The sequence below is a fragment of the Pinus tabuliformis genome, chromosome 2_1 (genome assembly GCF_031772625.1).
Source record: "Pinus tabuliformis cultivar Carrire ecotype Pingquan chromosome 2_1, CPIR1, whole genome shotgun sequence".
Classification (NCBI taxonomy): domain Eukaryota; kingdom Viridiplantae; phylum Streptophyta; class Pinopsida; order Pinales; family Pinaceae; genus Pinus; species Pinus tabuliformis.
In genome coordinates, this window is record NC_142299.1 from 185,748,631 (window position 1) to 185,762,414 (window position 13,784).

The 13,784-nt window shown below is 36.4% G+C and overlaps 1 protein-coding gene across 1 annotated transcript; it reads left to right on the forward strand.

Moving 5' to 3' along the window:
• The first annotated feature begins 2,299 nt into the window (after window positions 1-2,299).
• On the forward strand, window positions 2,300-13,057 carry LOC149199347 (protein EDS1L-like). The gene is made up of 4 exons (XM_089402395.1): window positions 2,300-2,478; window positions 2,559-2,871; window positions 10,153-10,962; window positions 12,004-13,057. The coding sequence occupies exons 2-4, from the start codon at window positions 2,563-2,565 to the stop codon at window positions 12,787-12,789; spliced, it is 1,905 nt and encodes a 634-aa protein (XP_089258521.1). The 5' UTR covers window positions 2,300-2,478; window positions 2,559-2,562; the 3' UTR covers window positions 12,790-13,057.
• The last annotated feature ends 727 nt before the right edge of the window (window positions 13,058-13,784 follow it).

Genomic DNA, 13,784 nt, shown 5'->3' on the forward strand with positions numbered 1-13,784 from the left:
GTCTATATTAATAAACTAAGCCAAAAAATATATTCTACAAGATATAATATGTTTAATAGCTATTAATTAACGAAGTGGTCTAACTTATAGACAAAATAATTTTTTTCACTCAATTCACTGAAAGTCAGCAATACAATTTCAAGATTTTTTGTTATTTAAAATACAATTTTAAATCCATTTAACTTAGACAAAATAACGTTTTTAACCACAATTCACCAAAAGTCAACAAGACAATTTCAATTTTTTTGTATATTTCAAATACATTTTTGAATGCATAAATGGATTCAATACCCTAAAAACCCTAATCTTTATCAAATTTTAATTAAAGTTAATTATAGAAAATATCGTGAAAAAACTATTTAATCTATAAATTAAACTACACTTAATTAATTATACATTCATAAATTTTATATTCCTTAGTTTAAGTGTATATTAAATAATAACGCACTCAGATACCTTGTTTTAAATGTACCTTAATAATATAGTGTTATAACTTTGATAATTAATGTCTTTAATAAATTTTAAAATATTTATTTAAATAAAAAATTTTAATTTAAAAAAGAGCTAAACCATCACCATCCTTTTCGTCGGAACACATTCTTTCGATTTAAACTTCCGAGGCCTACTTTAATTTCAAATGCTATATAATCGGATTAATTTAACTTATAATTAAACATATTATTAAATTAAATTAATTTAAATTATAGTTAAATATATTATTAAATTTTGTAAATATATTATTAAATTTCGTACACTAGCATTTTCTTGGGAGACCAAACTTTCCAGGAAAGTTCCATGAAACCACATCGAAATTTATATCGGCAAATTCTCAGCTTTTTCTTCTCCATGGTGGGTTTTCTTTTTCTTCTCGAACATGTTTATGTCTGGGTTTTATGTTAAAATTACTCTGCGTTAGTGAATGGAGATGTTAAATTTAATTATCATAAAGTTCATTAATCATTGATATTTTATCAAAAATATTTTCATAATTTTTTTTTTTTTATTTTAACTTGAGTTAAAATTATTTTAATTTGATTTAAAATTAAAATATTTAAAGATGGTTAAATTGTTTATTGAATTGGTATATTTTTTAACTTTTTATAACATCGATTTCTATAAATTATTCTATATTATAACTTATAATTATGGAAATTTGTGTTTATTTTACATTATAATTTATTGTAGGTTTTAAAATAGAAAATAAACAATGGCTAGAGCATAACACATAAAACAAAGCATAACACATAAAATAAATATATGTCCCAGACTACCAGATTGAATTTTCATTATGTTCATTTCAATGTTACAATACATATATTGATTTTTTATTATGTTCATTTCAATGTTACAATACATATATTTTTATGTCGAAGCATTCATAAACCCCAATCCATTAACCCTGGAGTAGAACACAACCATAGTTCTCTTGACCGGATCTACAAAATACCATGGCCCTAAAACCATCGCCCAAAATCATGTGTGGAAACCATGCACAAAACCATAGTTAGGTTCGCCCACCTACTAAGGCTAGTTGTGTAGAGAATATAACACAACCCAACACTTATAACTATGGAAATTTACATTCAAAAATATATAATCAAAAGTCAAAAAATTTAAAAGCTTTTAAAGATGTTCAAGTTATATAACTCTTAGATGAGATGACTAATAGGCCTAATCTGATTTGAATACATAATTTATAAAATTCAAATTTATATAATTTACAAAATTCAAATATTTTTTTTAAAGTTGTTTAATTTAGTTTTTATTTTTTAGTTTTGCTAGGTTATATAAGTTTGAAGATGATTGATAGACCTCATCTACTACTTGAGTAGCAACAACCGTGGAGCATTGAAGGACTTGGGCATTTAAGCTATTAAAATCACGAAAAATCTCACTCTATTGAATCACACTAACACTTACCATCGCTAAATTTTTACCCACAAAATTTAAAAATAACCCTTGCATTAACAAAGCACCTTTGTGACACCCTACTCTACACCTCATAAGTAATTTAATTATGAATTTAAAATCTATTTTAAATAACTTAAAAAAACATTATGTTTTTTTTGATAAATAACATTAAAATTAAGACATTTAAATTTATTTTAAAACTCATTTCAAACACCAAAATACAAAATATTACAAAACAAAATCGTATTACTGAATTTCGATAAATGACACTAAAATATAGAAAAAATGAAAGTCAGACGCGACGTCCTTCGAATCTTTCGGAGATGCGTTACAGTCGTCACTGATTAATTATCTATAAACCCTACAAACTTGTGAGCTTTGGGATGGCTTCGATTAAGATAAAATTAATCGACTGTGACTTTCTACAAAGCCAAATTTCACACGGCAGCTCTCTCTTTCTGGGAGCTTTCCCGTTACCATGGTTTCTCGTCTTATAAAATAAACTCTGCTTTCGTTCACAAGCATTGACGTGCGGGAACCAGCTTAAAATCTCATCGCATTTTCGAGGTATAATCTTCTTCAGCTTTTGTTGGACAAATGTAATGTGATATTGTTTGGCTGACTGATTTTGTTGAACTCTATGACAGATTAATGGGTAGATCGGAGTCTTTTTACTCGGAAAACTTGTTGGGTGCCTGCAATCTGTCTCACAATGTTTACAGAAGCGCAGGCGATGATCCCAGCTATGTGAGGGCTGATATAAGCGAAACTACTGTGGCCATTGCTTTTCGTGGCATTCTCGATCCCCATGTCTTCCAAGCAACAGCAACCAAGTTTGGAGAATGTCAAAGTGGTTTTCTGGAGTGGCTGAAAGATGGGAACAATCAACCAGCCTGTCTGCATCAGGGTTCGCTCAACCAATTTCTCTACCTCATGAATAATTCCAGATTTCAAGAAGAGGTTTTTACCATCCTAGCTTCTTTATTTCAAGTTTCGTGCAATTACTATATAGTGAGGTGCTGATCTAGAGTTCAGGTGGGGAAGATCTGTTTAATATATATGGATCTCTTATTTACTGATGGGTATTTTTCAATGGGAAATACCAAAACCAGACATTCTAACTCCACAGAGCCAAGGCTCTGTTTCCACTGTTCCAGGACCTTTGTGCACAGGGAAGCTTTTAAAACAAATCTACTCATAACAGAGTATTACACAGCCATAAAAAAAATATTTCTATTGATTAAAATATAAAGCCTGAAACAACATTCATCCTCTTTGCTGAGAGAGATTTACAAAAAAAACTTACATTCAGCAAAAACTCTGTTTTCACTTGAGATATTACTGTGCTGGGTTTACTGCAGTGAAACCCCTTTTCACATTACTGCTGTAAAACAAACTTTTACATATGCAGTAAACTTTACATTACATTCACAATTTCAAAATACCTGAGCGCTCTTTTCTTTTGCATTTCAATGCAAATCCAATACATTAAAAATCAACACTATTCTATGCACTGCTGTGCATCTTCCTTGTTCTTTCGCTGCCGCGAGCTTCACCACCAATCAACAAAAGGCATGCTGCTCTCTTGTTCTTCACGGATAGCACTGTTGTGCATTATCCTCTCTCACACTACACCCTTCTCATTACAATGAGCAACTGATTTTATGCACTGCTGTGCAACAAAGTTCATTTACACTGCTGTGTATATTTTCATACGCGCTGCTGCGTTCTTCACTTACCACTCTATATATTTCTTCAATACACAAAAATATTACATATATATGACAACAACAAAAACATACTTCACGTTTTCACTTCCCATGCTTCCGTAAAAGAAATAATAAAAATTAAATGCTTTTACCAGCTTTTACTTGTGCCCATACTCCCGCTTAAATGAAATTAAAAACTTCACCAAAACTTACCAACCACAGTAAATTGCATTTACTGTTTTACTGACATTTACTTGCGGTAAAGGAACTTTTACTTCACGTCAAATTTATTAGCTGCTGACCTGTACTTTAACCATTGACTTTATTTGCATCGCATCGCAACTTTTCTCATGTCAAAGACCCCGACTCTATGACATTGCCGATAGCGATGTGCCGATGCGATATCGGCGATCGCTTATCGCAAACACAAAGGCTCCTTTATAGTTCCTTCACTTCAACTTTGCCGATGCGATATCGGCGATCGCTTATCGCAAACACAAAGCCACTTTGTAAGTCCTCCGCTGCGATTTCGCCGATGCGATATCGGCGATATTTCATATCGCTGTCGCTGCATGCCTCCGAAGCTCTGACCAGCCGATATGCCGACTTGCCGATGCGCTTGGTTTATTGTCCTCATCCTGCCGCAAGGTTCAACTGTCGCACAGTGGAAATTATACTTTCAACACTCCCCTTTAATTTCAACTGTCGGGCATTCAATCATACCCAAACACTTCCTCACATGGAGGGATTCACTAACTGCTGTTACAAGAATATCTTCCTCACATAGAGGGGTTCACCAATCTTCCTCGCATAGAGGGATTCACCAACTGCTTCTGCTGCAGTTCATACACAAACAAAGTTGTCTTCCTCTTAATAGAGGGATTCACCTGAAACTGTGCTTAAGAGCACCTTCCTCATGACAGAGGGATTCACCATGTGACTGTGCTTAAGAGCACCTTCCTCATAACAGAGGGATCTACCAAACTATGCTAGAGAGCATCTTCCTCTGAACAGAGGGATTCACCAATGTAACTGTGCTTAAGAGCACCTTCCTCATTATGGAGGGATTCACTAATGACAATGTGCTTAAAAGCACCTTCCTCTTCAATAGAGGGTTTCACCAAATGACTGCTTCAAATGCAGTTCCATAACAAACATTGCACTGCTGTGTGTGCAAACTCATTACAATGTTCTCTTATGCTGATGCATATTCTCTGCTGCACTGTTGTGCCATCTTCTTTACTGTGTCTACTCCACACTGCTGTGTCTACACTTACTGTTGTGTTGCTGCACTTCACTTCTGTCCATACCCATAACCATAGACTGTCATCCCTGGGTTTTTATTTGCTGCTGCGTTGCCTCTGCAATTTGCACGGTCGCTGCCTTTTGTTTCAACATACTGCTGTGTGCCCATACTCTTGGCACTTCATTCTCCACAAAAAATAACACAGGCTTCTACCTTTTCTTATGCACCCTTGCTTCACACAATCTTAGTCTTCATTTTTTTTTACACAATGCACTACTGTGCAATTCCTTTGGCTTTCTGCTGCCATACACATTCTCATTCATCCATGTGCATTAAAAATCTGCTGTCCCTGTTTTTCTTTACGCATTTCTTTGCATGCTGCATTGCATATGAAGAAAAACATTACATTTTTTTTACTGTTGTGTGAGAAATTTTATTGCATTCTCAGCCACTGGGCATTTACGCTCTGCTGCGTTTTGCCTTCTCATTTTCTTCTCACTGCTTTGCAGTTTCATCCCCACTACAAAACATTTCATCTGCTGTGAGTATGCTCTATCACATTACATAGAAGGAAACTGCCTTCCATTGCTATGCATTTCAATGCATGTGCACCACAAAAGAAATTTCAAACTGCTGTTCATTCTAATCCATGTGCTCCAAAAATTTTCTAAACTGTTGTTTTATGTTTTGTCTTCCCACTGCTGTGAGGGTTTCCATGCTTTGCATTTTTCTCTTATCTCGCTGCTGCTCTTTACATTTCAGCGCTGCCTTCTTTTCTTCTTTATGCATTTCTATGCATATTGCATAAAAACAAACCAAAAACATTGCTGATTTCATCACTGCTGCATATTACCTTTCAGAGGGATTAACAAAGATTTCATTTGCAACTGCTGTGCTGCAATACATCCTCCATCAACAAATGATTGTTAATACAGTTCAGCAAACAAAAAAAATTACAAGCTCCCCTTTAATGTATGCTTGTCTTCTTTTGGCAGACTCTTCTCAAAACAAACTTAGATCAGCTGCGTTGCTTAAGGGGCTTTCACATTGTATTTCTTTTCTTCTCCATACTTGTGTAACTTTCTTCTTTTGCATGGGTCTAGCTTGCATAGAAGCCCATGTTAAGTTACAGTGATGTGCCATATGCCCAATGTTATGACACTTGAAGCATTCAACATTCTTCATGAATAAAGATTCATGATTTCTTCTTGTGAAATTATTTCTTGGAGATTGTCGGGGACCACAACATCTATCTCCATTAAATGCTCTACAGTCTTTTGCCATATGACCAAAGTTTGAGCAAGCATAACAATAACCATAAAATGAACTTTGGTACCTGGGAGATGGAGGTTTCCTTGATGTACTTCTGAAGCCTTGCTGCCTTGAGATCCTTTGATGATCACCATTACCTCTTGCCTTTTTGACATCAGCTACATTTCTTCTTGGAGCTGGTTTTCTTCTTGGAGCAGGATCTCTTTTATTGCAGCCTTCATTTTTCTCCTTCCCTTTGCTGGAACTAGGAGCATCATCATCTCTCTCTGGCTTCTTCACATCTCCTTTGCTTAAAGCATCCTCATCCTTGTTTGAGGGTTCACCTACATACCCAAGTCCTGATTTATCAAATGGAGATCTGTGATAGCTGAGCATGTCATCCAGAGCTTGAGAGCTCTTCATTATTTTGTTCAGCCCTTCAACCTTCTTCCTGAGGAGGACAATCTCTTCTTCTAACTTTTCACATACATCATTTCTCTTTGCTAGTTGTCCCTCAGTTTCTTCCTTGCTACGAGTAGCTTCAGCTGCTACTATTTTGAAGGAGATAATCTCAGTCTTCATCTTGGAGATTTCTTCATCTTTTGCATGACTGCTCTTCATTTTCTTTTCAGCTCCTTGTGCCTGCTTCCTGGCTTCTTGTAGTTCGGACTTAAGGGAGGAGACCTCTACCTTGTACTGTCCAATCTCTTCTACAAGCTTATTCACTCTTATGTGCCTTTGTTCAAGTTGACTTGTCAAGGCATCTGCCTGCTTCTTTGCTTCATTCAGCTGATTTGTCATGAATATGACTTCTTCATGATGTTTCCTCTTGCATTGATCCAACTCCTTCTTGAGCTTGGCTAGCTCTTCATCCCTTTCTTTTACTTGAAGCTTGATGAGGTCAAGCTTTTCATTCTCAGCTTTTATGATGGGTTCTTCTTGACTCATTGTCATGGTCAGTGCTCCCTTTGCATGAAGGTCATGCAGTCTGTCCCATATATCCTTTGCTGATGTATATTTTCCTAGATTCCTCTTCACAGAATCAGGGAGTCCATCCAAAATTAGTTTTACTGCTTGTGCATCATACTCCATGGATTCTTCATCCATCTTGCTGTCATCAATCACTGACTCCCAGACTTCAATCCCCTCAGACATTAGGAAAGCCCTCATCATTATTTCCCATACATCAAAGTTTCCATCAAACTTTGGGGTTTGAAATAGAATGTATTCTAATGGATTGCCTTCAAGTTTAGTAGAGGGGGGAGACACATTTTTAACAGGCTTGGAGGCTTTCTTCTTTGACCTTGCCATTCTTATCTGGGCTTCTAATACTTGACTGTGTTTTTTTTAAAACAACTGACTGTTTTTAATAATAACTCAGAAACTTGGGAAATACCTGAATCCCTTTGGCTGAAACTTCACACTGCTGGAGAAGCTTTCTCTGCTGCAACCACACCTTCCTTCAGCTTCTTTGAGTCTTCAAAGAGCATGAACCTGCTCTGTCACCATCAAAGAGCCTGGACTAGCTCTGATACCACAGATGGGTATTTTTCAATGGGAAATACCAAAACCAGACATTCTAACTCCACAGAGCCAATGCTCTGTTTCCACTGTTCCAGGACCTTTGTGCACAGGGAAGCTTTTAAAACAAATCTACTCATAACAGAGTATTACACAGCCATAAAAAAAAATATTTCTATTGATTAAAATATAAAGCCTGAAACAACATTCATCCTCTTTGCTGAGAGAGATTTACAAAAAAAACTTACATTCAGCAAAAACTCTGTTTTCACTTGAGATATTACTGTGTTGGGTTTACTGCAGTGAAACCCCTTTTCACATTACTGCTGTAAAACAAACTTTTACATATGCAGTAAACTTTACATTACATTCACAATTTCAAAATACCTGAGCGCTCTTTTCTTTTGCATTTCAATGCAAATCCAATACATTAAAAATCAACACTATTCTATGCACTGCTGTGCATCTTCCTTGTTCTTTCGCTGCCGCGAGCTTCACCACCAATCAACAAAAGGCATGCTGCTCTCTTGTTCTTCAAGGATAGCACTGTTGTGCATTATCCTCTCTCACACTACACCCTTCTCATTACAATGAGCAACTGATTTTATGCACTGTTGTGCAACAAAGTTCATTTACACTGCTGTGTATATTTTCATACGCGCTGCTGCGTTCTTCACTTACCACTCTATATATTTCTTCAATACACAAAAATATTACATATATATGACAACAACAAAAACATACTTCACGTTTTCACTTCCCATGCTTCCGTAAAAGAAATAATAAAAATTAAATGCTTTTACCAGCTTTTACTTGTGCCCATACTCCCGCTTAAATGAAATTAAAAACTTCACCAAAACTTACCAACCACAGTAAATTGCATTTACTGTTTTACTGACATTTACTGGCGGTAAAGGAACTTTTACTTCACGTCAAATTTATTAGCTGCTGACCTGTACTTTAACCATTGACTTTATTTGCATCGCATCGCAACTTTTCTCATGTCAAAGACCCCGACTCTATGACATTGCCGATAGCGATGTGCCGATGCGATATCGGCGATCGCTTATCGCAAACACAAAGGCTCCTTTATAGTTCCTTCACTTCAACTTTGCCGATGCGATATCGGCGATCGCTTATCGCAAACACAAAGCCACTTTGTAAGTCCTCCGCTGCGATTTCGCCGATGCGATATCGGCGATATTTCATATCGCTGTCGCTGCATGCCTCCGAAGCTCTGACCAGCCGATATGCCGACTTGCCGATGCGCTTGGTTTATTGTCCTCATCCTGCCGCAAGGTTCAACTGTCGCACAGTTGAAATTATACTTTCAACATTTACTTCAGCTGCAAAGAATCTCACTTCCCCAACTGAACATAGATTCAGGGAGCCCAAAATCTATAAAGCCAGCCTCTATGCTTTTGGGTTAGCATGGATATGGCACAATAGCACTTTTGGGTCAACATGGATTTGCACAATAGTTTTTGTTAGTTTAAATGTTATAGTCTATTTATTATATGTTTTGGAGTTGTTTTTAGTATATTTTCCTATCAAATTTATAAATATGTTTTGAAGTTTTATTTTGGTATATTGTTTTTATCTAGCTTGGAGTTTTTTTTAAAGTATATTTTCTTATAAAACTGGTCCAGAATTCAGTAGAAGTTTTTTGAAATCAGTGGTAAACTCTTAGCAAATTTTCAAGATAAAAAGTTGACATATAATCGTTTCACAACACCAGTATACTAAGCCTATCCACTATGTTATCTGCACTTTAATGTGATATCCCGTGGGTTAGTATGTGATTCCTTACAGATAATGAGTAGCTTCAATCTGTAAGGGCCTGAAGATTGAAGAAGGGGTTTGACATTGCAACACATCATAGTCCTTTATAGATAATGAATATGTTCAACCTGTTCGCTCTGTGAAGTCCCGTGCGCTAGTATGTGATTCCTTACCGATATTGAGTAGCTTCAATCTGTAAGGGCCTGAAGCTTGAAGAAGGGGTTGAAATTGCAAGACATTATAGTCCTTTATAGATAATGAATATGTTCAACCTGTTCGTTCTGTGAAGTGCCTGTTTGAAGAACAGTATTTTCCGCTTTGAACTGCAAGCCTGTGTTTGTCATGAAGTGTGTAAATTTATTGCTCTGTTACACATACACCAAGTTATACACAAAAATCCATGGATCTGTACTCCCACCCTCGTTGTAGAGCACTGAACTTTGATAAAATAATCCTGCTCTTTGGAATTTATCATTTTAGAGCACCAAACTTTGATAAAATAATCCTGCACTTTGGAATTTATCATTTTGTAACTTTGACTGTTGTTGCAGGGCCACCTGGAACATGAAATAATCCTGGATTTTGGAATTTGTCATTTTGTAGCTTTCATTTTTGTTGCAGGCTCTAATCCTGGACTTTGGAATTTGTCATTTTGTAACTTTCATTTTTGACGCAGGCTCTAACCCTAGACTTTAGAATTTTTCTTTTTGTAACTTTCGTTTTTTGTTACAGGAATATGAAAGGGGTAAGAACGTATTGTTCACTGGTCACTCCATGGGCGGAGCTATTGCTGCCTTCGCCACGCTATGGATGTTGGATAAGCACCAGCAGCAGCACCCTGGCAAGACTAAATCTTTTTTCTGCATCACGTTTGGCTTCCCGTTGATTGGGGACGAAACTCTCGCACGAGGAGTTCGTCGCAAGGGGTGGACGGATCAGTTCTGCCATGTTGTCTTAGGACGTGATGTCATCTCTAGGGTTTTGTTGGTTCCTTCCATATCGGTGTCTGAGGCCTTGGAATCATTTTTACCATATTTGAAGAGATACCTGGAGAATGCAGGGGATTTACATGGTTCCACTGACACACCCATGGAAGAAGCCCTTCCACAGGGCAGTGCTGCGTTTGTGAGCACTGTACTCCAGTATTGCTCTGCTGTAGCGAATTATAATAGCGCAACCAACATGAGCCCCAACAACCCGTTAATGGCTGCTGTAAGGCCTCTCGTGAAGTTGAGTCCTTATAGGCCATTTGGCCATTATTTGTTCTGCTCCAAGCGTGGTGGGATTTGGATAGAAAATCATTTTGCTGTGTTTTCCTTTCTTTATTACGCCCTGCAATTTTCAGATGCTGCCCTGCAAATTTCAGATGCTAGTTGTGACGAATTCATCTTGGAGCACGTTGGTTATTCAAATAGCTGGCCCAGTGTCCTGCAAAATATAGTGAAGTTGAATGAGCTTTCAGAAATTCCTTTGTCGGAAACAGGATCAAACTATCAAGACAGCACGACAATACAACTGGAAGCTCTTGGGCTTGGAATTCAGGTAAACCTTGTTGCTTTGCATTCTTTAAGCCATTTTTTCTCTCTTGCCTGCAGTATAAAAGTTTCAGTGTCATTGCCATGATAAACTGGATGTATGCTTTGCTTTGGTTTTGTGGTTGTAATAATATACTGTTGTTTCTATTAGCTGAACTTCTACTTCAGTATACGATCCTGTCACATACCGTGTATGCTATGTAGTGTTCAAACTAATATATGCGATCCATATTAAACCTGGATCTATGAGAAGCTTGACTGGTTAGGATCTGAGGATAAAATGGTTTTTATAAGTAGTGTTTTTGCAATTATTTTTGAGAAGAAACATCTTCCCACCTTAGCTGTAGAACATCTCTTTATATCACTTAGAAGTTGAACAAATGGAAATGAAGAACAGAGAAAGGGAATAGCCTTGGTAAACAACGTACTTGTGATCCAAGAAACAAAGTAACTAGTATTTGTGATCCAAGAAATGAAGTTAGTTAGAGATGAACCATGTGGCTGAACTAGCATGTAGTTGGTTCCAATAAAATAACTAATTTGACATAATTGTCACCATTGCCTATAGTTATGCAAGAGGCCAGTTGTACACGAAATATAACATAGGGGATGTTATAATATGAAGAATTTCCCCATTGGGGTTTATTGCTCCCATGTTCTTGCTTCTTGTTCTTCAAATCTATTTGTATGTATATTAGGGGATATTATAATCTAATGAATTTCCCCTATGGGAGTTTATTTCTTCCCTGTTCTTGCTTCTTTTTTCTTCAAATCTATTACTAGCAGGAATGAAACCATATGAGTTGAAAATTTTACACAATTTGACAACCAGTTGAGAACTTTATACACAATCTCAATATATTTTTGGGGTATTTAGCCTGGATTATTACTGGATCCTATTTAAAGGGGTCAGTACCCCATTGCAAAATCTCTCCTTGAAGCCTTGTGTATAATGTAAGAGAACCTTCAAGTAGATTATATACTGCAATAAAGTTCTGTTGGTTTCAATAATTGAGAGTTGTGTTTTTTTGTGATAAAATTTGTGCAGAATTGCCCAGCAAGACTTGCCCTCAGAGCTGCGGGACAAGTTTTGAAGCAGCAGAGGGAGAACCTGACCAAATTGGACAATGAAGTAAAAGGAAAGATAGAAGTAGCCATCAAAGAAATAGAAGAGTATCGCGCGCAGTGTCTCAGAAATGGCACTGGATACTACGACTCGTTCAAAAAGAAGCAACATAGAACAGACTTTGATGCTAACCTTAACAGGCTGAAGCTGGCAGGCTGGTTGGACGAAATCATAACGATGATCAGTAAGGATGAGTTACCGGACGATTTCCAGTGTAGTGAAGTGTGGATAAGACTGGGCACTCAGTACAGGCTACTAGTTGAGCCACTGGACATCGCGAATTATTACAGGTTGGGAAAAAACGAAGACTCTGGGCCTTATCTCAGAAATGCCAGGCCTCGTCGTTATACAATTCTCCAAAAGTGGTTGGAAGAAAATAATGTGATTCAACAGCAGCAGCCATCCCCTACAGGCACTGATCAGCCCACGATACCCACTGAAGACTCCTGTCTCTGGGCTCATGTTGAAGAAATTGCATGCTTAATGGGTGCTAAAAATGCAGGGGGTCATGAAAACTCCATAGCAGGATTGGAAAAGTCACTGAGGCCTTTGATTGATTCCAATGGTTTGTCTATGGAAGAACTTGTGGCTGGCAACTCTACCTTCAACAATGTGGTCAAGTGGTTGTGGACACACATGACCCCACAGCAGAAATCAAGCTCTCCCATCTCCTATGTTATTGGCAGGCACCCGGAACTGATGAACTGATCATGCAGATGATGTGAGTAGCCATTGCATAAGTATTCAGGTTTCAGTAGTCTTGTTATTTCTGGTGCATTCACTTCAATGAGAAGGAGAATTAAGTTCGGATTATCGTGAATATTATTAACTAGTTCATTTCTGTGTAGATTTATAGATTTTCTACTGTATTTTGATAATGTGTATTATATAATCCAGTTGAACAGGAATATGTCGTATATTTTATTTTTCTGACTATTTTCATTTTTGTTAATTGATATATAATATAGTCTTTTGATTGGTGGACTCTTAAAGCGCACTCTTAGTAATGGGCACCAGCTGGAAACCCATGAATGTCACAGCTGCCCAACGTATATATTCTATATTTTATTTTGAGAATGCTTATTATATAACAGTTGACATGAATATGTGGCTGTTTTTTGGTGACCATTATAGTTTTTTTTTTAAATTGATATATAATATAGTATGTGAATAAGTAATATATATATATATATATATATATAATTTGTGAATAGGGTATTGTTAACTTATTTTTTGAATAATGGTTATTTACTTAAAAAATATCTGTCTATCTTATCCACTCAATTAGCCCAAAAAGCTAAACCTCTGTCACCTCCCTGCCCAACCCACCCAACCTTCAATTAAAAATTAATAGATAATATAAATCCGAAAAAAAATAAAAATTTACTTAATAAAATGCTTATGTAAATAAAATTTTAAATAACCATTATGAATACTGGAAAGATTTCTAACAGAGGATATCTTACATTAAAGTTTTAACCAGTCCTATACGAGCAAAATGCAATAGAGAATAAAAATGAAGCTGGCCTATCTTGATCATCATCTTTGATTTGAGTGGCGTTATAGAGATTGTCATCTGTCTTTATATACACATGAAGTTAGTTTTGCTGTCTTATATTAAAACATATGGAATAGGATTGAAAGTTTCTGTATGATCATCATTGTATAAAGTTAGTTTTGCTTGCATTATCTCTTATATTAAA

Excerpts from the sequence above, each read along its gene's own strand:
- LOC149199347 (XM_089402395.1), top strand. The coding sequence starts at position 2,563 with ATGGGTAGATCGGAGTCTTTTTACTCGGAAAACTTGTTGGGTGCCTGC. Across the intron at positions 2,872-10,152 it reads ATTCCAGATTTCAAGAAGAG|GAATATGAAAGGGGTAAGAA; the intron begins GTTTTTACCATC and ends TTTTTGTTACAG. Across the intron at positions 10,963-12,003 it reads CTCTTGGGCTTGGAATTCAG|AATTGCCCAGCAAGACTTGC; the intron begins GTAAACCTTGTT and ends AAATTTGTGCAG.